The sequence below is a fragment of the Macaca fascicularis genome, chromosome 5, assembly GCF_037993035.2.
Source record: "Macaca fascicularis isolate 582-1 chromosome 5, T2T-MFA8v1.1".
NCBI classification, from domain to species: Eukaryota; Metazoa; Chordata; class Mammalia; order Primates; family Cercopithecidae; genus Macaca; species Macaca fascicularis.
The window spans coordinates 108,362,066-108,388,271 of NC_088379.1; the positions used below are offsets into that span (position 1 = coordinate 108,362,066).

Sequence of the window (26,206 nt, forward strand, 5' to 3'; positions counted from 1 at the left end):
CTATGAGCAGCCTGGGTGACAGAGTGAGCCCCTGCCTCTAAAAACAACAAAATAATAATTCCAAAGTATTTTTTTCAATATCTGCCACCCCCTACTAAAGCATACCACTGATGTCATGCTTTAGTTTGACTCTTTCTTTAGTTTTAAAACAACAAATTTAAAAGAATAAATTTCAATTCTAAAGACACCATTAAAATTAGTAGAATATATTTCACACATTAACTAAAACATGCACTTACCAAGCAAAATATTACACATTACACCTCAGAATCCATAGCTTTCTCAATTGTAAATTTAAAGCATAAAAATAACTCCAAGAGATCACATCAAATTGAAGTAATTTATGTTGAGTTTCTCCTTTTTTATAATCACTGTGCTATTGGTGTTTATTTCTAATCTGTAATGCTTTTAAACACAGGCATGTATAGGACAGGGAATGGAGGCGCAAACTGTGTTCAAAGCAAGCTCAAACAATTCCAAACTGCTATAAATTTGTTTTCAAAATGACTGCAAGAAGCTGAATCTTCATGTATCTGGGAATGACTGTATAACTAAGAGTACTCCAGGCCGGGTGAGGTGGCTCACGCCTGTAATCCCAGCACTTTGGGAGGCAGAGGTGGGAGGATCACTTGAGGTCGGGAGTTTGAGACCAGCCTGACCAACACGGAGAAGCCTCGTCTCTACTAAAAATACAAAAATTAGCCGGGCATGGTAGTGCATGCCTGTAATCCCAGTTACTCAGGAGGCTGAGGCAAGAGAATCTCTTGAACCTGGGAGGCAGAGGTTGCGATGAGCCGAGATCATGCCATTGTACTCCAGTGTGGGCAAAAAGAGACAACTCTGTCTCAAAAAAAAAAAAAAAAGAAAAAAAAATACTCCAAATTAACTTTCATGTAGAATATAAAGTCTATTAGAGGACTAGTAATGAAAGTGTGCTAAATCTAAGCATACATGTATATTATTAACATTCAAGAGTAACCAGACACACAGATAAAACTTAGACCAGTATATGACTGGGAGAGAGAGAGGGTAGGAGAAGTATTCTATCACTGGCATTATTTATTAATAGAATTGCCAGTATATAGTAATAATGAAAAATAGGCCAATGGATAGTCTACACACAAGGCACCCACTTACTGTCTGCACCTAGGGCTAACTGCTCCTATGGCCCACCTGAGGAAGCCACTGCCTATAGCCATCTTGGAAATCTTTAATAAAACTTCTGACAAGGAAAAGGCCAAAAGGACAGTGTACTGGGTTGAACAGTGTCCCCCCAAAATGCATGTCCACCCAAAAATGTAACCTTATTTGGAAATAAGGTCTTTGCAAATATATTTAGTTTTGTTAAAATGAGGTCATACTGGGCCCTAACCCAACGACTGGTGTAGTTATAAAAAAAGGAAACAAGAGACACACACAAGGAGAAAGCTATATGATGGTGGAGACAGAGATCAGAGTGATGCATCTACAAGTCAAGGATTGCCAGCAATGATGAGAAGCTGGAAGGGGCAAGGAAGAATTCTTTCCCAGAACCTTTGGAAGGAACACGGCTCTGCCAACATCTTGATTTTGGACTCCAGCCTCCAAGACTGTGAGAAAATAAATTTTAAGATACTCAGTTTATAGTAATTTGTAATGATAGACCTAGAAACCTAATACAGAAAGAGACACATTTCATAATCTCTGTGCCCTCTCAATACAAAAATACACCTTGATTATTCTTAATTCCATATTATTTGGCTATGTACTTTTAAGGTCTTTAGAGAGCCAAAAGTAGCACTTAGAAAAAATTCCACTTGTATTACATTGGTTTTTTGCCCTGTGGAATTTGCAAAGATGAAGACAGGAATTTAAAAAACAAACAATGAAGTGACATTGAAAAAAAAAAAAAAAACACTGCAAAAGAAAAATACTCCCAATTGTTTTTGTAATTGTAATAGCCATGGACAATCATTCACCTCTTCTGGCTTGGGAACTATGAAATACAAGTTTTAGTTGATTATAGAATACCTATTATTACATCTATTTTCCTACAATAATTTCATTGGAGAATCTTGATCCCAGGATCAAATGTACACAGCAACAGCCTTCTGTTGCTTTTAGCAAAACGATACCTTATACATAGAATACCTGGGAAATTCTTATAAAATCAATTATGTGTAAGAGAAATATCAACTAATTGGTTTCCTGTTTTTCCATAAAGGCAAGTCATAATAAGCATTCAAAAATACGTATTAGTTCATTAAAACATGTTACCCAGTCAATTCAGTACAATCAATTAGTAGGATAAAAACACTGAGTTAACCTGGGAAGAAAATGGGAAAAACTGATTGGTCAGATTTTTTATTCCATTTACACAGAGTATCCTCTCCCATTCCCACTTAAAACACAAAACTTTTTCTTTTGTTAAAAAATCAATTTGGTTTCCCAAACTGATAAAGCTAACTCTCCCAGACTCACATTCTAAGGTCCCTCATGCAATGATTTATTTGGCAGAATTTATGATATCCCAACATTTATTTTTTATCTTGTTATTTATTAATGTTTAAATTGCCTGTTGACATTTTTTTTTTTTTTTTTTTTTTTGAGACGGAGTCTCGCTCTGTCGCCCAGGCTGGAGTGCAGTGGCCAGATCTCAGCTCACTGCAAGCTCCGCCTCCCGGGTTCCCGCCATTCTCCTGCCTCAGCCTCCCGAGTAGCTGGGACCACAGGCGCCGCCACCTCGCCCGGCTAATTTTTTGTGTTTTTAGTAGAGACGGGGTTTCGCCGTGTTAGCCAGGATGGTCTCGATCTCCTGACCTTGTGATCCGCCCGTCTCGGCCTCCCAAAGTGCTGGGATTACAGGCTTGACATTTTTTCAATACATGACCTCCCTTCTTGCTTAAACCATTTTCCCCAATGTCACTCAACATAAGAAAATCTCAGTCATCAAAATATTCTGCCATGTTCACAAAGAAATGTAGTCAGCACTTTCCTCTCTCTCGAGTGCCTGTATTCTTTTCATGATTCCATACATTTCTGCTATATGGGCTGCATTCAAAATCTGTAACTTCCCGCGGACCTTTTGTCTGAGTCAAATATGCTGGTGATACACTCAGTTTAAAAAAAAATAAGAAATCCTAAACACGTTTCTAAGCTCAATGGAAGAGGAGAGGCAAGAAAGAAAGATATAAAACTGAAGCAAGATGGATTTCAATGAGGTATATTTAAAATAGAATTATTTTTGCATAAGCAAGCCCATGGTAACAATAAAGCCATCAGGAAACAAGAGCAACAGAGGTGAGATAAGGAGGGGCTGATGATGAGAAAACAGTGTTCAATGTTCAGTCTGACACAGTACTAAGTGCTGGTGAGCATGAGGAGCCTAGGCAAGTCTCATATAACCACTTTGGATGGCAGTTTAGCATAACCGAAAAAGCTGAACTCATGCATCTTCCATAATCATGCAATTCCACTCCCAGCAGATAGGCCACTGGGGGCGTATGTGCTCCAAGCGTTATATCAGTAATGTTCACAGCAGCATTACTTGGGATAGCCAAAACTGGCAATTACTCAAATTGCAACAGCAAAATGTGCAGTATAATAAAATCTTATACAACTTAAATAGACAAACTACAGTTACACAGAACAACAAACAGCAGTCCCCCCTTATCTACAGGGGATACACTCCAAGACCCCCAGTAGGTACCTGAAACTGCAGATAGTACTGAACCCCATATATACTATGATTTTTTCATCTGATAAAGGAGAAGGCTGCTAAGCGACTAACAGGTGGATAATGTATACAGCAAGGATAAGCTCAACAAAGCAATGATTCATGTCCTGGACAAGACAGGGCAGGACAGCACGAGATTCCATCATGCTACACAGAACAGTGAGCAATTTAAAACTCACGAATTGCTTATTTCTGGAGTTTTCCATTTACTATTTTCAGACCACAGCTGACTACGGGTAACTGAAACCACAGATAAGGAGGCACTACTATATCTAAATGTCAAAAACATAATATTGAGCCAAATTAGCCACACACTAAAGAATACATGCTATATGGTTCCATGTACATGAAATTCAAAAACGGACAAAAGTAACCCAGTGATGGATGTCAGGACAGTGGATCTTTGGGAAGGAAACAGGGGTCATTATTGGGGAGGCTCACAGAAGGGAGGGGGGAGTTTGAGGTGTGAAGTGCTAGTAATTAATGTTCTGTTTCTTGAACAGGATGACAGTTACACGAGTGTTCATTTTCTCATAACTCATTAAGCTTTTCACTTACGGCTTGTGTATTTTTCTGTATGTGTTATATGTCACAATAAATAAAAAATAAAATGTTATTTGACCAAAACTCCCTAGCTTTCTTTCTCATGTTTACTTTTTCACCCTAAAACTCCACTGACAAAAGAGTTTGCAAGCCTTATAGAAAGAAAATATACTTTAAGTGGTCCTAGAGAGCTTCAAAATTACCTCCATCCTCAAGTTGCATCCTTCCCTCCCATGTGTTACCTTTCACCACTGTTACAACTCAAACAGAGCCCCTCATCCCAAAGCGAATCCATCCTGTTCTTATTTCCTACCTCGCAGAGACCTTGCCCTCTCAACTGCCTCCCTGCTTTCTAACTCTTTTTAGTCTTTCCCTCGCTACCAGCCCCTTCCCATCAGGATTTTGCTGTTGCTTTTCATTCTCATAATGGTATCCTTTTCTATGTTGAAACCATTGCAAACTTGTAATAAAGTTGCAACAGTAATACAAAGAACTCCTATATGACCATCACCCAGAGACCCCCCCATTCAAGTTTTCATCAGTTGCCCCAATAACATTATGACAAAAAAAAATCACTGCACTGCACCCAGTTCGTACATAGTCTCTTCCAATGTGGAACAGTTCCTCAATCTTTCCTTGACATTTTTGAAGATTATAGTAGATTGAAGACTGAAGATTGAAGGCCCTTGTGTCTTTTCAATGTGTCACATTATTATTGAGTACCTCCTTACTTCCTGGAACAGCAAGATATTCCAGGCTCCAGCTCGAGAATCACTCATTTCTCTAAAGAGCCCTGATTGCTTTTAGCACAGAGTGGTATTCTAGATCAAGATATGGGTCCTAAATCCATTCGCTGCTACTAGAGAGCCACTCTTCCCAGGCGCTCTGAGAAAGGATTAGGAAATATGTGAAAAGAGCTAGGAAATATGAGTGTGTGTGTGTGTGTGTGTGTGTGTCTACCCACACATACACATGCATTTACATGGACATTTCTTTCTCTGTCTACACATACTGAAAATCATGACTTCATACTATTAGCTCCAATTCGAATCCATTGTAGCTTTCCCCCTTTCTATGTTGATACCACCTTTCTCCATTCATGAAAAGGCTGGCTTCCACCACTTCAATATATTTACTTATTTGTTCAGTTGCCTATGTGTAGCCAATCTGATCCCAACTGGCCACCATCACTGGTTTAGGCATAGTTTCCAATCAGATATTTTCAGAAGAGTTGCCTATATTCACCGTCTTTACTTCCTTGAGTCATTCCTCGACCCACTACAATTTGATTTCCATGCTGATCAAGGTGACCAGTAATCTCCTTGCCACCAAATCTAAAGGATCTTTCTCAATTCTTTTCTAACTTGAGCTCCCTTGCAGCATTCAAGACTCTGAACATTCTTTGCTTCTTAAAACACTCTTTCCCTCTGGTTTCTGTGACTCCCCACTCAAATTGGTTTTCCCTCCACCTTGTCAACCATTCCTTCTTAGATTCTTCTACAGGCTTCTCCCCAAACCCCAACTTTACTTATTATGACTGACTGGGGTTCTGTCCTAGCTCTTTTCTCTGTGCCATCCCTGAGGTATTTCATCCACTACCATGGCTACAATTATCTACATTCTGCTGACTTACACATCTATATCCTTAACCCAGATGCAATCCCTAAGCTTAAGACCTATCTAATGAAACACCCACCAAATATTATTCCTTGGGTGTCTCTCAGTCACTCCACACAAAACACGTCTAACACTGAAATAATTTCCACCCAACCCCTTCCCCCAAACCTTCTCTTCTTTCTGAGTAATGTAACTCAATGAACAGTTGCCATCTGTTCAGCAGCCCAAACCAGCAACTGAGGAACCATTCTTAACTCCTTTTTTCCCACCCCCACATCATCAGTGCTTGTTCCTTCATGTGGCTCATTAGGCCCTGCAGGACCTTGTCCTAGCTACTTTTACAACACCATCTCGTTCTTCAACTTCAAACTCAACCTCAGCTGCATTGAAATTTCTTTCACTTGCACAAACATGCAACATCCTTTCTAGTCCTTGGGCCCTCACATTCTTCTCCCTCTGCCTCTTTGCTACATTACTTGGCCAAATTCTACTTATTCCTCAGGACACAGGCTCTGGGAATCTTCCCAGAATGCCCCTGCTCTGTACTTCAATGGCACTCTCTACATCTCTAGAGTGCTAATTTATTCCAATGGCTCATTTAATGATTTTAACGTCCCAATCAGATTATTAGCTCTACTAAGGTCTCAAAGAGAAACAGAAGCAGTGTCTTAGTCACAGCTCTATCACCAGGACCTAGCAAAATAGCCAAAACACAGTAGGTGTGCCCTAGGTATGTACCGAATGAATCAGCCTCAAAAATAGCAAATCTACAGCAGCCACAGCCAAAGAGCACATTTCACACACATGCATTAACTCAAGCGGTGGGGCAGTTACATCCTCCTTCACTCCTGTTACTGCTTGATTCAAAGGTTGGCATCTTTATGTGTAATGAACAATAATATAATCATATTAGCCTGAAAGAAAGAATTATTTCCTTTAGAAAAAGACAGAAGTTCCTCTTCATTCTCTGTAGTAAGTTGGAATGACTCATTATTTTTTACATTTTCATGAAAACAACACACAACAAACTCACTGTGTGAGACAGCACACATCCTCTCAGCCAAGAGGGTTACAATAAGAGTGAATGCTTTGGCCCTTAAGATGGGTCCAGGATGTTCTCCCTGTACATAACTCCGCGCATGCGCGCGCGCGCGCGCACACACACACACACACACACACACAGACACACACACACATTCAGTGTCTCAGAAAATATACAGCATGACTGAACAAAAGAAAAATAGAAAATGCACTCCTGAAGGACATATCTCCACCCTTAGCATGTTGTCTGGCCCACAGGAGAGGCAACACCAAATATGAGAGGTGACACCAGCCAACTGTAAACACCGAAGCTGGTGTCCGGGAGAGGAGGAGATCTTTGAAGAGGGTTAATACTGTCTCTACTAACTACATGCCATGACTCTCATAAGCCATATCCAAGCCATCTCGTTTTTATTGTCCTGATTTTACATATTTTGAGATTAAGTAAGTAGCCTATAGCTAATACATAACAAAGTGCAGTTCTTTCCAATTCCTAGTGCTATATCCTAAAATGGGTAAAACTGAAAAATCAGAAAACACCAGTAGAAGCATCTATTTAGAAAAATGAAGAAGAATGTCAGAGGAAATAAATAAAAGTTAAAAATTATTGGTTCTGGGGAGTAAGAAGTAGGAATAGGAAGTGTTGGGCAAGGGGTCTTATTCTTCATATAAACTTTCTAGTAATATTTGAGTTTTGAAATTACACATGTATTATTTTGATATAAGGTACAATTTTAAATCATAGCAGGAGACTCCTTATTGACAAAATAATATCTAAAGTATGATCCATTTAGAAATATAAGGCCGGGCACAGTGGCTCATGCCTGTAATCCCAGCACTCTGGGAGGCCAAGGCGGTGCATCACTTGCTATCAGGAGTTCGAGACCAGCCTGGTCAACATGGTGAAACCCTATCTCTACTAAAAATACAAAAGTTAGCTGGGCGTGGTGGCACCTGCCTGTAATCCCAGCTACTCGGGAGGCTGAGGCAGCATAATTGCTTGAACCTGGGAGGTGGAGGTTGCAGTGAGCCGAGATTGTGCCATTGCACTCCAGCCTGGGGGAAAGAGCGAGACTCTGTCTCAAAAAAAAAATGTTTTTGAAAAGAAAAAAAAAATATATATATATATATGTATATATACACACAGAGAGAAGCTTTTGAATGCTGTTACTAGAAATTGTCTCTGATGGGTGGGGACATAAGAGTTTTGATAGTTTCTTCTTTTCCCATGAAGCTCTGTATTACTATTTCTAAAAGAAATATAATTATTTCACAAAATATTTTAAATTACTTACTTACCTTAGCTGATTTTTCGATATTTAAGCCTCCATCCAGTTCAAAAAGAATAGTCATGTTGTACCCAGTCTGGTTTCCATGTCCATGAGGCCACCAAGTTTCTACAGTAATATTCTTTTAAGAAAATTAGTCACTCTAATATGTCATATTTTCAGCAAAAAAGATTCAAAGCATCACATCGATTTCTCATATAGTCAAGTACAAAACTCTAGGTTCTAAAACAATGTAAATCTCCCTACTTATATTATGCCAAATCACACCAATTCATTGATAATATTTAAAAATCAGCATGTTAGGAATGTAGCATGTATCAATGCATCAAAAGCAAAAGGAAAGAACAAAATAACATGAGTGTTCAGAAAAACAACTCTTCCTGTCTCTAACACCAAACTTACATTTATTCCACGTTCTTAACACTTAGAATGGGACTTTGAAGTTGACTCTTCTTTCAAGTCAAAAACTAAAAATCATTTTGAGTTCTTACTTTATCTCAACAGCTACTGAATGTTATTTTGCTCCATCTTTTTCAGTACACAATTATTAATTAGAGGAATAGAAAAAGGAAAAAGAAAAGATAAAAATAATCCATTCTATCTTGACGTATGAAAGATCATGAGTTTAGAAGTAAAATTATGCAAGTAGAATATAAGTATCAATAATTAAAATAATTGACAAGTACCAAAAATAATCACTGCTATTTAAATATAATCCATAGAATGTATTTTGGCTTCAGGATACTACAAATACTACAGAAAATTAAAATATAATGATAAAAATAAAATGAGAGGAAGAATTGCCAAATTAATGATATATTCTCTATTTTCTTAATCTTAAAATTTTGGAAAATCATTCTTTAGCTCATCCAGAAAACATATGAGAGAATAAAAATAGAGAAGAAAACGACAAATATAAGCAGAGAAAGTAGATTTTTCTTTCATACTTAGTCCCTCCTTTCTAATCTTTTCTTTAGCACAGGTATTGCTTTTCATCCATTGCTTCTCAGGAAGTACCATCATTTACCTTGCTAATGTTCAAAAATAGCTCAACAATCCTTTTCCCAGGTTGAAGTTCAAGGTTGTACATCTGTTGTGTTTGCAACTTAGGGATGGCTACGATCACTTGACCACCAACTGGCTTTGAGCTGACAACATCAAATGTAGCCTCTATTTCCAGATTCCACGCCTGGGCACTCTTATCTAAAATATAAAAAGAAAAAGAAAAAAATATATAAAATGCTAAGCATTATCACTGCACTTCTCAGGATTCATTGAAGGTAAGACTAAAGCAGCTTCAAACCCAGTAAGTGCTCCACAATGCTGTTGTAATGAAAACTTCGTGGAAATTTTCTTTTAATCTTCAGTTTAATCCTTCATTCTGAAGAAGAATAACAAAAATGATGTATTTTATATAGACTTCCACTCTAAAAATGTTATGATTGTAAGTCATAAAAACTTTATGGAGCATAAACAGAAAATAACAAATGGAAAGATAAAATAAATTTTCCAAGAATGATATACATTTGTTCCTTTTTATAAAGTAAAAATACTTTATAAAGTTAAGTGAAAAGTAACAGTATTTTTACTTTATAATGTAAATGGGTTTTAAAATTATGTAATGCATAAATTTATATGTATTAAAATTAATCAAATGTGAAAAAATAAAGTTATACTTGAAATGTAGATAATTTATACAAAAAATATTTCCTGAGGACTTTGTATGTGCCACGTACTCCACTAAATGATGGGAACTAAATGGTGACCAGGATAAACATGACCCCTACTCTCATGAACTAAGAGTCTATAGACAAATTCAAAAGTGTAATAATCAGGACAGGAGAAATAAAAGGCTGTCCTGAGAAATAAAAACAGGACGTCAGAAAGCACATCTAATACACAGAGGGTGAAGGAAGGCTTTTTCTTTTTTTTTTTTTTTTTTGGACACAGGGTCTTACTCTGTTGCCCCAGCAGTGGCACGATCATAGTTCACTGCAGCTTTGAACTCCTCAAGCAATCCTCCTGCCTCAGCCTTCTGAGCAGCTGGCACTACAGGCATGTGCCACCCCACCTAGCTAATTTTTTTTTTTTTTTTTTTACTTTTTGTAAAGATGAGGTCTCACTTTGTTGTCCAGGTTAGTCTTAAACTCCTGGCCTCAAGCAATCCTCCAGCCTCCACCTCCCAAAGCACTGAGATTATAGACATGAGCCACCATGCCTGGCCAAGGAACGCTTTCAATGGAAAGTGGTATCTAGCTGAGACCAGAAGGATGCCTCAGCTAAGTACAGAGGAAGATGATAAGGATTCTAGGCATACAGAAGCATGTGAAGGCCCATGAGTGAGAGAGAGGAATGCCATAACAAGGAAACTTGGGCAATAACAAAATTGATGAGAGGGGTCAGCATAATTGAAAAGTTGAGCAGCGTCCAAAGGACGAACAGGTGAGGAGTTTGGCAATTTCACCCCAGATCAATGTAGAGTCATTGAAGATTTTTCATCAAAGAGCGTGATCAGATTTGCATTTTATAAGAATTGCTAAGGGTCCCAGCACAGTGATATATCAGGATGAATATGAAAGAAGCAGAAAGATAAAATCTGTGTGCAAAAAGCCTCAGAAAATGCCACTTGGAAAAGCCAGGAACAGAGAGGAGGCAGAGTGTTGATCAGAAAGAAGAGAAAACAAGACCGAAGAGGAGAGCTATATGGAAAGAAGAAAGATGAGGGATGAACTTTGGGTGTGGAGTTTGGGGTTGTCAGAATGCTTCAAAAGGGTTTTGAAGAAGAGTTTTATATATGTGCAGTACGACTCTGTCCTCCATTTCCTGTTAAATTTACATTGTTTATATAATGTCTCTGGAATTGGATTTGTGTTTAGTTTTCATTTTTAAACAAGATAGAGCAATGGGACAGACTTGGGACAAGAGCTGGGTGGAAAAAGAGACCCTTTTTAAAGTTATGCAGAAGAAACTGTTGATGAAATCTCAAAAAAGCTTGGAGGTACAGGGGGTTAGAGTCAGCAAAAAAGGTTCTCATTCTTTGCTGCCACAGAAAAAAAGGAGAAAAGCAGTGACTGTGCAGAGGCACTTAAGTTTCTATGATTCGTGGCAAAATATGGAAGGAGTTCCTATTTAGTGGCTTCCATTTTTCTCCAAAGGAAGGGGAGGGAGAAAGCTACTATCTGAGAAATACCTTAGAGACCCGTCTCCTACGAATAAAGAGATTAGTAATCATGGCTTTGCTGCAAAAGAAAAAAAAAGCTAGGTTTGTATGCTGATCAATGACAAAAGACTTTATAACTGGCACTGTTTACAACTGTAGGACCACACCAGGCCTGTTCTAAAGATGACCCCAGCACAGTTTATCATTTGCATCTCCCATCAGCCAAAAGCATAGATTTGATGCACATCGAAGTAAAATTAATCCTGGACTTAAGAACTATTTTTGTTTATTAAATGATTTATTCTGAGAAACACTAGTCAATGAGCCCTGAATTAGGTTTGTTCTGATCCAGTTAATTTTGCAGGTTACTTACCGATAGCCTCCAGGTTTTGAATCTGTCAGCTGGCAGATCAGCTAGTCTACTCGCTCATCAGTGTTTAATTTCCTCTATTGAACAGGTTATCAAACTATGGTCTTTGGGACAAATCTAGCCCACCTCTTGTTTTTATAAATAAAATTTATAAATAAAATTGGAACACAGATGCTGTGGACTAAATGGGGACTCCTCCCCTAAAATTCATATGTTGAAGCCCTAACCTCCAGCTTTTAATGAAGTAATAAGGGTGGGGCAGTAATCTGTTAGGATTGCAGCCTTATAAGAAGAGGAAGAAATAGATATCCGTCTCTCTCTTTACTATGTGAGGACATAGCAAGAAGGCATCTGTCTGCAAGCCAGGAAGGGAGCCCTCGCTGGAAACCAAATTGGCCAGCACCTTTATCTCGGACTTCCCAGCTGCCAGAACTGTGAGAAATAAACTTCTGTTATTTAAGTCACTCTGCCTATAGTATTTTCTTTTTTTTTTTTTTTTTTTTTTTTTTTTTTGAGACGGAGTCTCGCTCTGTAGCCCAGGCTGGAGTGCAGTGGCCGCATCTCAGCTCACTGCAAGCTCTGCCTTCCGGGTTCACGCCATTCTCCGGCCTCAGCCTCCCGAGTAGCTGGGACTACAGGCACCCGCCACCTCGCCCGGCTAGTTTTTTGTATTTCTTAGTAGAGACGGGGTTTCACCGTGTTAGCCAGGATGGTCTCGATCTCCTGACCTCGTGATCCACCCGTCTCGGCCTCCCAAAGTGCTGGGATTACAGGCTTCAGCCACCGCGCCCGGCCTGCCTATAGTATTTTCTTACGGCAGCCACAGCAGACTAATATAACAGTCATGCTCATTTGTTTACTTACTGTCTTTGGTTGCCTTTGCAATACAACAATAGAGTTGAGTAGTTGTGACAGATGCCTAAACTATTTTACTGTGTGATCCTTAACAGAAAAAGTTTGCTAATCCCTGCCCTAGAATATTCCCCCCCAAAAGGCCATTCTAACCTTTCTTTAAATATCTCTAGTGACAAAAAACCTCTGTCTCACAAAATAGCCTTCCCATTTGTGCTAGGCTTGGCTATTGTAAAGACTCCCTTTACACTGAATTTGAAATATACTTCTCCTTAATATTCACCTAAAGATTTTAGTTACGTCCTTTCAGCACCTCCTACCAACCAAGCAGCCTCCTGTGTTGTTTTCTGCTACTTCTTTGGTAGGAGAATCAGCTGTTAGTGACAGCCTCTGACAGGAAAACAAACAATGCAGTCCTCAAAGGTCATTGGCAAAATTCCCCAGTTTCTCTTGCTTTGAACTTGGAAGGTTCTCAAGCAAGTCTGCACTCCTCCAAACATAACCCGTTAACACTCCTGAGCACTACTAAATGAACAAACTAAGGTTGTAGAATTAAAAACACAGTATGAAGATCTACGAGCCTACAAAGTTATCACCAGATATACTTAAGAATATATTTTTCCCCTCTCCTCTTCTTTCAAATAGAGTAAACCTTCCTTCCAGCAGCACATGGAAAATAGGTAATTTAGGTTCACAAGGGGCAAAGTCTTAAATAACCAGTAGTTTTCCTGATGTTCTTTGGTTACTCCCTTTCACTTGCTAAATTAAATTTATAAATTGCATAATCCTATTTGAAGGTAAGAAGAACTCCATCTTATAAATTAAGCCCCATTTCTAGAATACAGCTCCCTATTATCTCTCTCCTGGCATTACTAAGTCACCATTTCCTGAAGAACACCTATCATCACCAGCTCTCCTGAAGTGAAATGCAAGATCATTTCAAAAATGGATGCAGTACTGGGGGTGAGGGCAGGAAAGAAGGATTGCTATATCTTCTAGAATCCCCTACAGAGCTCATCCTTCCAATCACACCACCAAGTTCTGCATCCTCTCTTCACTTTGACTAAACAACTCCGGGCATAAAGAGGACAGGAATTCTTTATCAAAACAGGTGGAAAGGCAATGCTGGCCTGCCCTCTCCACAATTTGAGGTCTTGAGGCCCTCCCAGGCCTGAGGGCTTATTGGTATTCTCGCTGATGTCCTATGCCCAAGCAGAAGAGATAGAGTTCTATAGTTTGTTCATATAATCTCAATCAGGAAGGCAACCCAGAGGATGGCAGAGAATGTGGTTTTGACCACTGATTCACTTTAAGGCTTTGCCAGAGATGACTCAGTGAGGGTTCTTTAAAAAAAGAAAAAACAAAGAGCACAACATGTCTGACCTGGATGGGAATTTGTAGAAAGGGTAAGTAGCTACATAGCCTAGATTAATGTATGCTGCTCCTTCATTCAGAGTATCACAAGACAACTGTAGCTCATGTAGATGTGTCCAGTACATCAGCCTTCAAAATCCTCTCAAATATGCCAGCTTCCTCTTATATTCTCATACAGTCTACTCCTTTGCTAAGATGTAGTTGGGGGGAAGAAAGGTCAAAAAAAAGCTTTATTCAATTGTCTAGGAGAAAAAGGTATAAGGAGAGACACAGAAAGTAGAAAAATAAGAGGGCTCAGTTACATTACTTCAAGTGTGTCAAAAAGTAACAGGAAGACATACTCCCAAACTATACGCTAAGCCTTGCTTCAATTGATTGTAAAAAAGACTCAAGTATCAATGTTTTCATCCAGTCATGTAATGTCTAGTTTCAAGAAAAACTGGGTTGTTCCACACTTATACCCTCACTAGGTGGTAATGACTATACTAATTTACAAAACAAAGGAAAAGAACCACAAAATGTTCGAGGTAGAAGAAACTTGGAGATGTTCTCATCACTTTGCAGGTGTTTCTGAGGCCCTGACTGCAGAATTTCCCTCCTGAGCCAATGGCCAGGCCAAGGGTCCAGGTTTCCTAACTCTGATGCTCTCGATTTTCCATGAGCCTCTCGCAGTGATGCCTACCAAAAGGAATGACACTCGCAGGTACACAATGATTGACATTTGTATATGAATAATGAGGAAAAGCAAAAGCAAAGGTACTTTTTGCCTTTCAGAGCCCTAAAGCCAAATGTCGAATATATTCAATGTAAAACAAAGAATTTGGGGGCACTGTAACAATAAAATGTTAGCCTCTTATAAGAGGGTCTCTGTAAAAAACAATACTGAAATGGGCCAGGTGTCATGGCTCATGCCTATAGTCCCAGCACTTTGGGAGGCTGAGGCAGGAGGATCTCTTGAGCCCAGGGGTTTGAGACCAGCCTGGGCTACATAATGAGACCCCCATCTATAAAAATAATTTTTAAATTAGCTGGGTGTAGTGACACGCCTGTGGCCCCAGCTACTTGAGTGGCTGAGATGAGAGGATCGCTTGAGCCCAGGAGGTCAAGGCTAAAGTGAGCCGAGCTCGCTCCACTACACTCCAGCCTGTGCAACAGCCTGAGACTTTGTCTCAAAGTAAAAAAAGAAAGAACACTGAAAGCTACAAACATAGATAATATGTCTGACCCTCTGCTAAACGTATATTTTTATGGTGCCACAGTTCCTGTACTTATCAAAATAGCATCTTTGTAACCTAAACTACCTGATGAGGGCACTAAAATAGTTATGTGAGCATTTCTGTCAAGCAAATGAAATCTATTTCTTGAATAACTACCGTCTGCAAACCTTGACAGGCATTATAAATTATATCCCAATCCAAAAAGGCAAATATGCTGTCTCTAACTCTCTGAATGTACTTAGAAAGACAAAATATACCCAAGGGTCACAGTTAAGCATACAGGATGGCATCGGGAACCATAAGGACTAGCAGGGCAGTGAAAGTTCAGAGGCAGCAAGGGATTCAAGTCAGCAAGGGATGAATCTGCAAACACTGGTAGATGAAAAAGATGCTTCATCTCATTGCGGGGAAAAGCTATTCAAAAATAGCTGCCTGGATTAGCTTTGCCCTGCTGAGCTCCTCACAGCTCCCCCTTTTGCAGGCTCTCCTCTTCCTCCATCTTTAATAGAATATGAAAAGCTGCAGGGAAAGGTAGTCACGTGCATTTAAAGAAACAGTAATGACACCACACTGAAATGACCAAGCCATGGAATTTATAAATTCAAACATAAGATATTTTCCTGTACTCCTGCCAGAATAATGGGACGGACTTAAGCAGCTGCTTTTCAAAGAGCTAACCATTGCCTTAGCCAAAAATGCTGGCCCACAGTTAGTTAAAACAGCTGTTTTCCCTCTTCTTCACCAAGCAGCAAGATCTCCTTGCCTACTCAGCAGCACAAAACCCTTGAAAATGAAATCAAGGCAAAAGAGACCCAATGCAAAATGCTCCCTAGAACAAGGATAAGTTAGCAAGCTCCAAAGAAAATTTACTCAAGCAATGAGGAGACTAATCAGAGGAAAAATTATTCAAGCAACGTATCCTCTTTATGGATATTTCAAGCAAAATACCCATAAAGTTATTTTCAAGGGCTATTTTATGGATAAAATAATTTAAAGATGAATGAAAAAGTGATTCCAAATGAATGCATTAAAAAATAAATGCATGCTTATCAAATAAGCAAGACTGACAAATCTTTGTTTTAATATTATAGTCTCTGTATTAAGCCATAACCCAAGGGTTGCAATGCCCTTTAATCTACTGAGCAGGCCAGGGTCTGGCTGAGAGCTAGCCCACACTCCAACTCCATGGCTAGATCATCCAGGAAGAAGAGAGTGCTTTAGGCTGAGACAGCAAGTAAATTTGGACAGGGTGGTGAAGAGAACATCTTTAAGGTAGCAGAAGTGCTCCAAGCACACATCAAAGATTCACAGCTCACCTCAGCTCAAGAAGACAAGGGAGCTCACACGCTGAAAAACATCTCCATATTATTTATTTGTTATATATTTACTACTGTGGTAATAAAAGTGAACAGTGTATTGTTTCAACAGAAAATACCTATTGTATATTTCTAACTCAGTATGTTTATAAAACTTTATGAAAAGTTCATAAAATTAGGCAATCATCCCTTCCTAATAAACGTATGCCCTAGTGAATAGTTCACATCAGATTGTAAACATAACAGACCTAGCATGGACAAGATAATCAATAAATGGATATATGTCTGTTTCTTTCTCTCTCTCTCTCTCTCTCTCACACACACACACACACACACACACACACGTACCATCATCATCATCACCACCATCCAGGGCCTTCAGTTTTGGACAGATTATTTGCTTACAAATGTCCTTAATCCTTGGAATTGAGACATCTGCCCTTACCAGTTACCCTCTCCCCGTATCTCCTTCCCACATATCTCAGTATCCCAAGTTCAGCCCAGACTTCTCCCTTTCTTCTCCTAAGTGATGAGGTAAGTTTCCCTCCCAGCCCTCATCTCCAAGGGAAAAGGACAGTAGATTCTTGCTGGGTTTCCACACCCACTAAAAAGCATCTGAGTTTCTCTTCCCAATACAGGGTTACTCTTTCACTTTTTAAAGTACTTTAAAGTTACTCTTTCACTTTTTAAGGTAATATAATAGTTATCGATATTTAAAATCTGATTAGAATATTTCAGAGCTAAGGATAAATCTTCAAATTAATATTTGCTACTGAGGTTTTAAAGAAAGTCACGCCAATGAACTGGAATCTCGTAGTGTTTAGATAAGTCACAGAAGTCTTAGAGATAAAGATAAACAGCAGTAATTTCTGCTTTCCTTTGACCTCAGTATTTTTTTCAAACATAAATCGTTTTTACTATTAACTACCTTAAACATTAAGAATATGTGAACATTATTTAGGAAGCTGAAGTTAGGGCAAATCAAACAAATGACCACAGGATATTAAAAAGTGCAAAAGTTTAGAAACCACTATTTTTAAGGACTAAGAATACAGAAAAGAAACATATATATATGTGTGTGTATATACACATATATACTTATACAGGGTATAGTGTATATACCCTATATATAGTACAGTACATATATAGAGCATATATACTTATACTCTAATTTTATTACATCAAACAACCAAATTGATAACTATGAAATACATATATACTTATATATGTATATACTTATATATACTTATATACTTATATATGTATATACTTATATATACTTATTAAGTAAATTAATTCACAAGAATTTCACACTAATTTTTTAGTTTAATAGGCTTCCTTCTGTCATACACAATTAAGTTAGGGAACTATGGTTGATCTTTTGATCTTCAGGAGTAAACTCGCTAATTTTAAGTCAAGATATAAATTGAACACTTGAAAAGGCACGAAGATTACAGTATCTCTTTCTAGCCTCAACAGGGGGAAGGCAGAAAGTGTCCCACAGACAAATTAGTTTAGGCTTTCACATCAAGTTAGCTGAAGTTACTAGACTAGATTAGTTTGTTTTAATAACTACTTTATCCACTTACTACATATACATATATATAACAGAGGCCCAATATAGAAATTTAGAAAAGACGGTTAAACAGAGGAATAAAATGCAAACCATTTGTAACACTACTACAGAGATAGCTACTGTTTGCATTAGTTTTTGTTTGTTTACTTGTTTGTTTGTTTGTTTTTGAAACAGGGTCTTGCTTAGTCACCCAGACCAGAATACAGTGGAATAATCATAGCTCACTGCAGCCTCAACCTCCCTGGCTCAAGTAATCCTCCTGAAATTGCCTTTGCAAAATTATAACTGAGGAAATTATGACAATGAAAGAAATCAGACCTAATCTACTCCATCTTGCTTCTAACATGTAAGCTGTTCTTATTCATTCCTGGCAGTAGGCTGAACTAACTTTGGGAAGGAATTTTGTTTGACTCTGAAACAAAATGGATGACAACTCTTTCCCGAAAAGACTCCTTCTTGCCTGAGGACCAGTCTGCCTTTGCAGGACTAACAAATTAGCTACAAGATTAGAAATTACAGTTTAGGGGTCATGCAAACTTAATTTTTTAGTTTAATAGGCTTCCTTCTGTCATACACAATTAAGTTAGGGAACTACGGTTGGTCTTTTGATCTTCAGGAGTAAACTCGCTAATTTTAAGTCAAGATATAAATTGAACACTTGAAAAAGCACGAAGATTACAGTATCTCTTTCTCGCCTCAACAGGGGGAAGGCAGAAAGTGGCTCCAAGAGTATAAACCTTCCCAAATTGCTACCGGGATAACATCGCTATTGTAAAACCTAGATCAGTGCTTGAGATATTTTACAGACCCTGCACTGGATGGATCAGCTGACACCACCCATACTGGTAATCTGGCTCAACCAGTTCTGCCATCCTACCCAGTAAAGAAGACAGCAAGAAAACCTTACTTCGCTCCCCTTACGATTCTGTCTCCGACCTGACCGCTCAGCATGCCCCACTTTCCAAGCCCCTACCCACCTGATTATCTTCAAAAACTCTGATCCCACACAGCGTGGTGGCTCACGCCTGTAATCCCAGCACTTTGGGAGGCCGAGGCAGGTGGGTCATGAGGTCAGGAGATCAAGACCATCCCCACTAACACAGTGAAACCCCATCTCTACCAAAAATACAAAAAATAAGCTGGGCATGATGTCAAACGCCTGTAGTCTCAGCTACTCAGGAAGTTGAGGCAGGAGAATCACTTGAACCTGGGAGACGGAGGTTGCGGTTAGCCGAGATCGCACCACTGCACTCCAGCCTGGGCAACAGAGCAAAACTCTGTCTTAAAAAAAAACCAAAAAACAAAAAATCTCTGATTCCCAAATGCTGAATGCTTAGGGGGACTGATTTGAGTAATAATAAAACTCTGGTTTCTCACACAGCCAGCTCTGCCTGAATTACTCTTCCTCCATTGCAATTCCCCTGTTTTGATAAATCAGCTCTGTCTAGGCGGCAGGCAAGGTGAATTCATTGGGAGGTTACACTGCCACCTCAGCCTCCGAGTACTTGGGATTACAAGCATACACCACCACACATGGCTAATTTTTTTTATTTTTTGTAGAGACAATGTTTGCCCAGGCTGGTTTCAAACTTCTGGCCTCAAGTGATCCTTTGAACCTGGTCTCCCAAAGTGCTAAAGATCACAAGCATGAGCTACCATGCCCAGCCTTTCATTAGTTTTGACCCACCTCATTCCACACTTAAATTTTAAAAATGAATACATTTTATTTTAAATAAAAATTATATGTATCTTTTTTATTATGAACTCAGCTTTTTAAAAAAAATTCAGTAACTCTCACAGTGCCTGTCTCATAGTATACACCAAATAAATACATAAAAGTATCCAGACTACATTAGCTTATTCTTTTATTATTTCTCAACATTTAAACGTCTATTGATATCAGTGATACCTGCTGTCTTCCAGATAAAAACTGAAAAAAAAAATTCTGAAGAAACTACTAAAGGTAGAACTCTTTTAATGCTCTCATGAGCTTATGCTCTAATTTTATTACATCAAACAACCACATTGATAACTATGAAATTAATTAGAAATATAGGAATTACTACTTAACATGCACAAAGCACATCTTCTGAACAGGAAACATATATTTCTCTATGTTAAGTACAAAATATATTACAGTCATAAATTTTCAAAAATGAGGGAGGAGCTTCAAGATGGCTGACTAGCAGCATCTGGTATTCGCCACCTCCACAAAGAAGAACCCCTTCAGATAGACCACCTATCAGAAAACACTGAAATTCAACAGAAAAGTGACAGAAAACAGCTAAGGTAAGGAAGGAGAGAAAAGCAAGGAACCCTGCTTAGCAGGGAGCAGCTGAAAGCCTGGAGAGGCTCCCCAGTGCTGGGAAAAGGTAAGGGAGTCGCCTCCAGTGGTCTACATACCCATCATGGACTCCTGCAATCCTAGCCATGTTGAGAGCACCTCCACTCTCGCAGACCCCAAGACCAGTAGAGGGAGCTACAAGATACGCAATGGCATTGCTCCAGAGAGGGAGCTCCTAAGCGGTTAAAGCAAGGCACCATTTTGAGAGCCTAGCCCCGACCAGACTCCATGCTGCCTTTGGGCTTAAAAGCCCTACATCTCCACATTCCTGGAGACTTACTGACATCCCCACATGAAGCCAGGCACTGCTGCTGGCTGCTGCCATCAATGCTGAAGCAACTCCACCACCCCCAGGAACAGGGCTGCTACACATTTCAAAACACCCTGTGGAAGGGCTACCCTGCTTATCTCTACTACCTGGGGCAAAAGTGCATGCTCTCCACTCACCTACAGCTATTGCCACTGAAAGCAACCCCATCCTCCCCTGGAGAAGGGCGGCAGCACAGTCACTACTGCCCCCACCCAAGCATTCCACCAGTGCTCTGGATACTATCCCATGCCTGCCTACCACAACCAGCTCCCAATGCACCACTAGAGGGGTCTGAGGACAGGCCTGCCTGGCCTGGCTCTACACTCCCACTCAGTGCCTGAGCAAATGGTCTGGAAGCCTGGGGATCACCCTGCCCCAACCACCACTGTTGGTACCTGAGCACTCCTTCCAGGAGCCTGAGGACAGGCCCACTAAACCTGCAGCTACTACCACAGCTAACATCTGCCTGCATGTGCCACCTACGGGCCTGGGGACTAGTGTGCCCAGCCCGTTGCAGCCACTGCCAACACCAATGCAGACTTCTTGGAAACCAGAGGATTGTCCTGTTACTGCTACTGCCGTTTCCCATGCCATACCTGCTGCCCGGGGCCTGGAGACCCACCCATCCAGACCAGTGGTCTACCACTGCCGCTGCCAGCACCCAAGCAGGCCAGTCACCTGGAGGCCCAAGATTCATCATGCTTGGACTCACTAATACCAGTGCCAGCATATATTGCACTGAAGCCCAAGGACAAGCACACTCAGCCTGCTGCTGCCACCAGTGAAGTTTAAGGATTGGCCTCTTGATGTTCCCATCCCCAGCAAAACTTCACTACAACCTCCACTAACAACTATACTCTAAGCCACTGAGGAAATCACAAACACCACTGATGCTGTTACAGCTGAAGAAATCAGCTGTTAGAAGGAAAACTAACGAACAGGAAGGACACCCACACCAAAACCCCATCAGTACGTCACCATCATCAAAGACCAAAGGCAGATAAAACCACAAAGATGGGGAAAAAGAAGGGCAGAAAAGCTGGAAATTCAAAAAGTCAGAGCGCATCTCCCCCTCCAAAGGAACGCAGCTCATCACCAGCAACAGAACAAAGCTGGACAGAGAATGACTTTGACAAGTTGAGAGAAGAAGGCTTCAGTCGATCAAACTTCTCAGAGCTAAAGGAGGAACTACGTAACCAGTGCAAAGAAACTAAAAACCTTGAAAAAAGAATGGATGAATGAATAACTAGAATAATCAACGCAGAGAAGACCTTAAAAGAACTGATAGAGATGAAAACCATGACATGAGAACTTCGTGACGCACGCACAAGCTTCAGTAACCGACTCGATCAACTGGAAGAAAGTTACCAGTGATTGAAGATCAAATGAATGAAATGAAGTGAGAAGAGAAATGTAGAGAAAAAAGAGTAAAAAGAAACGAACAAAGCCTCCAAGAAATATGGGATTATGTGAAAAGACCAAATCTACGTCTGATTGGTGTGCCTGAAAGTGACAGGGAAAATGGAATCAAGTTGGAAAACACTCTGCAGGATCTCATCCGGGAGAACTTCCCCAACCTAGTAAGGCAGGCCAACATTCAAATTCAGGAAATACAGAGAACGCCACAAAGATACTCCTCGAGAAGAGCAACTCCAAGACACATAATTGTCAGATTCATCAAAGTTGAAATGAAGGAAAAAATATTAAGGGCATCCAGACAGAAAGGTCGGGTTACACACAAAGTGAAACCCATCAGACTAACAGCAGATCTCTCGGCAGAAACTCTACAAGCCAGAAGAGAGTGGGGGTCAATATTCAACATTCTTAAAGAAAAGAATTTTAAACCCAGAATTTCATTTCCAGCCAAACTAAGTTTCATAAGTGAAAGAGAAATAAAATCCTTTACAGACAAGCAAATGCTGAGAGATTTTGTCACCACCACGCCTGCCCTACAAGAGATCCTGAAGGAAGCACTAAACATGGAAAGGAACAACTGGTACCAGCCATTGCAAAAACATGCCAAAATGTAAAGACCATCGATGCTAGGAAGAAATTGCATCAACTACTGAGCAAAATAACCAGCTAATATCATAATGACAGGATCAAGTTCACACATAACAATATTAACCTTAAATGTAAAAGGACTAAATGGTCCAATTAAAAGACACAGACTGGCAAATTGGATAAAGAGTCAAGACCCAGCAGTTTGCTGTATTCAGGAGACCCATCTCACGTGCAGAGACACACATAGGCTCAAAATAAAGGGATGGAGGAAGATCTACCAAGTAAATGGAAAACAAAAAAAAGCAGGGGTTCCAATCCTAGTCTCTGATAAAATAGACTTTAAACCAACAAAGATCAAATGAGACAAAGAAAGCCATTACCTAATGGTAAAGGGATCAATTCATCAGGAAGAGCTAACTATCCTAAATATATATGCATTCAATACAAGAGCACCCAGATTCATAAAGCAAGTCCTTAGAGACTGACAAAGAGACTTAGACTCCCACACAAAAGTAATGGGAGACTTTAACACCCTACTGTCAACATTAGACAGATGAATGAGACAGAAATTTAACAAGGATATCCAGGAATTGAACTCAGCTCTGCACCAGGTGGACCTAAAAGACATCTACAGAACTCTCCAACCAAAATCAACAGATTATACATTCTTCTCAGCACCACATTGCACTTATTCCAAAATTGACCACATAGTTGGAAGTAAAGCACTCCTCAGCAAATGTAAAAGAACAGAAATTATAACAAACTGTCTCTCAGACCACAGGGCAATCAAACTAGAACTGAGGACTAAGAAACTCAATCAAAACTGCTCAACTACATGGAAACTGAACAACCTGCTCCTGAATGACTACTGGGTACATAACGAAATGAAGGCAGAAAGAAAGATGTTCTTTGAAACCAATGAGAACAAAGATACAACATACCAGAATCTCTGGGACACATTTAAAGCAGTGTATAGAGGGAAATTTATAGCACTAAATGCCCGCAAGAGAAAGTAGGAAAGATCTAAAATTGACACCCTAACATCACAATTAAAAGAACTAGAGAAGCAAGAGCAAACACATTCAAAAGTTAGCAGAAGGCAAGAAATAACTAAGATCAGAGCAGAACTGAGGAGATAGAGACACAAAAAACGCTCCAAAAACTCAATGAATCCAGGAGCTGGTTTTTTGAAAAGATCAACAAAATCGATAGACCGCTAGCAAGACTAATAAAGAAGAAAAGAGAGAAGAATCAAATAGACACAATAAAAAATGATGAAGGGGATATCACCACCGACCCCACAGAAATACAAACTACCGTCAGAGAATACTATAAACACCTCTACGCAAATAAACTAGAAAACCTAGAAGAAATGGATAATTTCCTGGACACTTACACTCTCCCAAGACTAAACCAGGAAGAAGTTGAATACCTGAACAGACCAATAGCTGGCTCTGAAATTGAGGCAATAATTAATATCCTACCAACCAAAAAAAAGTCCAGGACCAGATGGATTCACAGCCGAATTCTACCAAAAGTACAAGGAGAAGCTGGTACCATTCCTTCTGAAACTATTCCAATCAATAGAAAAAGAGGGAATCCTCCCTAACTCATTTTGTGAAGCCAACATCATCCTGATACCAAAGCCTGGCAGAGATACAACAAAAAAAAGAGAATTTTAGACCAATATCCCTGATGAACATTGATGCAAAAATCCTCAATAAAATACTGACAAACCAAATCCAGCAGCACATCAAAAAGTTTATCCACCATGATCAAGTGGGCTTCATCCCTGAGATGCAAGGCTGGTTCAACACACGCAAATCAGTAAATGTAATCCAGCATTTAAATAGAACCAAAGACAAAAACCACATGATTATCTCAATAGATGCAGAAAAGGCCTTTGACAAAATTCAACAGCCCTTCATGCTAAAAACTCTCAATAAATTCGGTATTGATGGACCATATCTCAAAATAATAAGAGCTATTTATGACAAACACACAGCCAATATCATACTGAATGGGCAAAAACTGGAAGAATTCCCTTTGAAAACTGGCACAAGACAGGGATGCCCTCTCTCACCACTCCTATTCAACATAGTGTTGGAAGTTCTGGCTAGGGCAATCAGGCAAGAGAAAGAAATAAAGGTATTCAGTTAGGAAAAGAAGAAGTCAAATTGTCCCTGTTTGCAGGTGACATGATTATATATTTAGAAAACCCCATTGTCTCAGCCCAAAATCTCCTTAAGCTGATAAGCAACTTCAGCAAAGTCTCAGGATACAAAATCAATGTGCAAAAATCACAAGCATTCTTATACACCAGTAACAGACAAGCAGAGAGCCAAATCATGAATGAACTCCCATTCACAATAGCTTCAAAGAGAATAAAATACCTAGGAATCCAGCACACAAGGGATGTAAAGGACCTCTTCAAGGAGAACTACAAACCACTGCTCAGTGAAATAAAAAAGGACACAAACAAATGGAAGAACATACCATGCTCATGGATAGGAAGTATCAATATTGTGAAAATGGCCATACTGCCCAAGGTAATTTATAGATCCAATGCCATCCCCATCAAGCTACCAATGACTTCTTCACAGATTTGGAAAAAACCGCTTTAAAGTTCATATGGAACCAAAACAGAGGCCGCATTGCCAAGACAATCCTAAGCAAAAAGAACAAAGCTGGAGGCATCATGCTACCTGACTTCAAACTATACTACAAGGCTACAGTAACCAAAACATCAAGGTACTGGTACCAAAACAGAGATATAGACCAATGGAACAGAACAGAGCCCTCAGAAATAACACCACACATCTACAGCCATCTGATCTTTGACAAAGCTGACAAAAACAAGAAATGGGGAAAGGATTCCCTGTTTAATAAATGGTGCTGGGAATATTGGCTAGCCATAAGTAGAAAGCTGAAACCGGATCATTTCCTTACTCCTTATAAGAAAATTAATTCAAGATGGATTAAAGACTTAAATGTTAGACCTAAAACCATAAAAACCCTAGAAGAAAACCTAGGTAATACCATTCAGGACATAGGCATGGGCAAGGACTTCATGTCTAAAACACCAAAAGCAATGGCAACAAAAGCCAAAATTGACAAATGGGATCTAATTAAACTAAAGAGCTTCTGCACAGCAAAGGAAACTACCATCAGAGTGAACAAGCAACCTACAGAATGGGAGAACATTTTTGCAATCTACTCATCTGACAAAGGGATAATATCCAGAACCTATAAAGAACTCAGTCAAATTTACAAGAAAAAAACAAACAACCCCATCAAAAAGTGGGCAAAGGATATGAACAGACACTTCTCAAAAGAAGACATTCATACAGCCAACAGACACATGAAAAAATGCTCATCATCACTGGCCATCAGAGGAATGCAAATCAAAACCACAATGAGATACCATCTCACACCAGTTAGAATGGCAATCATTAAAAAATCAGGAAACAGCAGGTGC

At 39.5% G+C, this 26,206-nt stretch overlaps 1 protein-coding gene across 13 annotated transcripts in view; it reads right to left on the minus strand.

Moving 5' to 3' along the window:
• Positions 1-26,206, minus strand: part of MANBA (mannosidase beta) — a 135,692-nt gene that overhangs the window by 55,484 nt on the left and 54,002 nt on the right. For all 13 annotated transcript variants that reach the window (XR_012434979.1, XR_012434978.1, XR_012434977.1 and 10 more), the window contains 2 exons: positions 9,233-9,408; positions 8,216-8,326 (listed from right to left, as the gene is read on the minus strand). Coding sequence is in view for 9 of the 13 variants with exons in the window: in XM_074040227.1 (XP_073896328.1) it covers positions 8,216-8,326; positions 9,233-9,408 (287 nt within the window). In the remaining 4 variants the exon portion in view is untranslated. The remainder of the gene's footprint in view (positions 1-8,215; positions 8,327-9,232; positions 9,409-26,206) is intronic.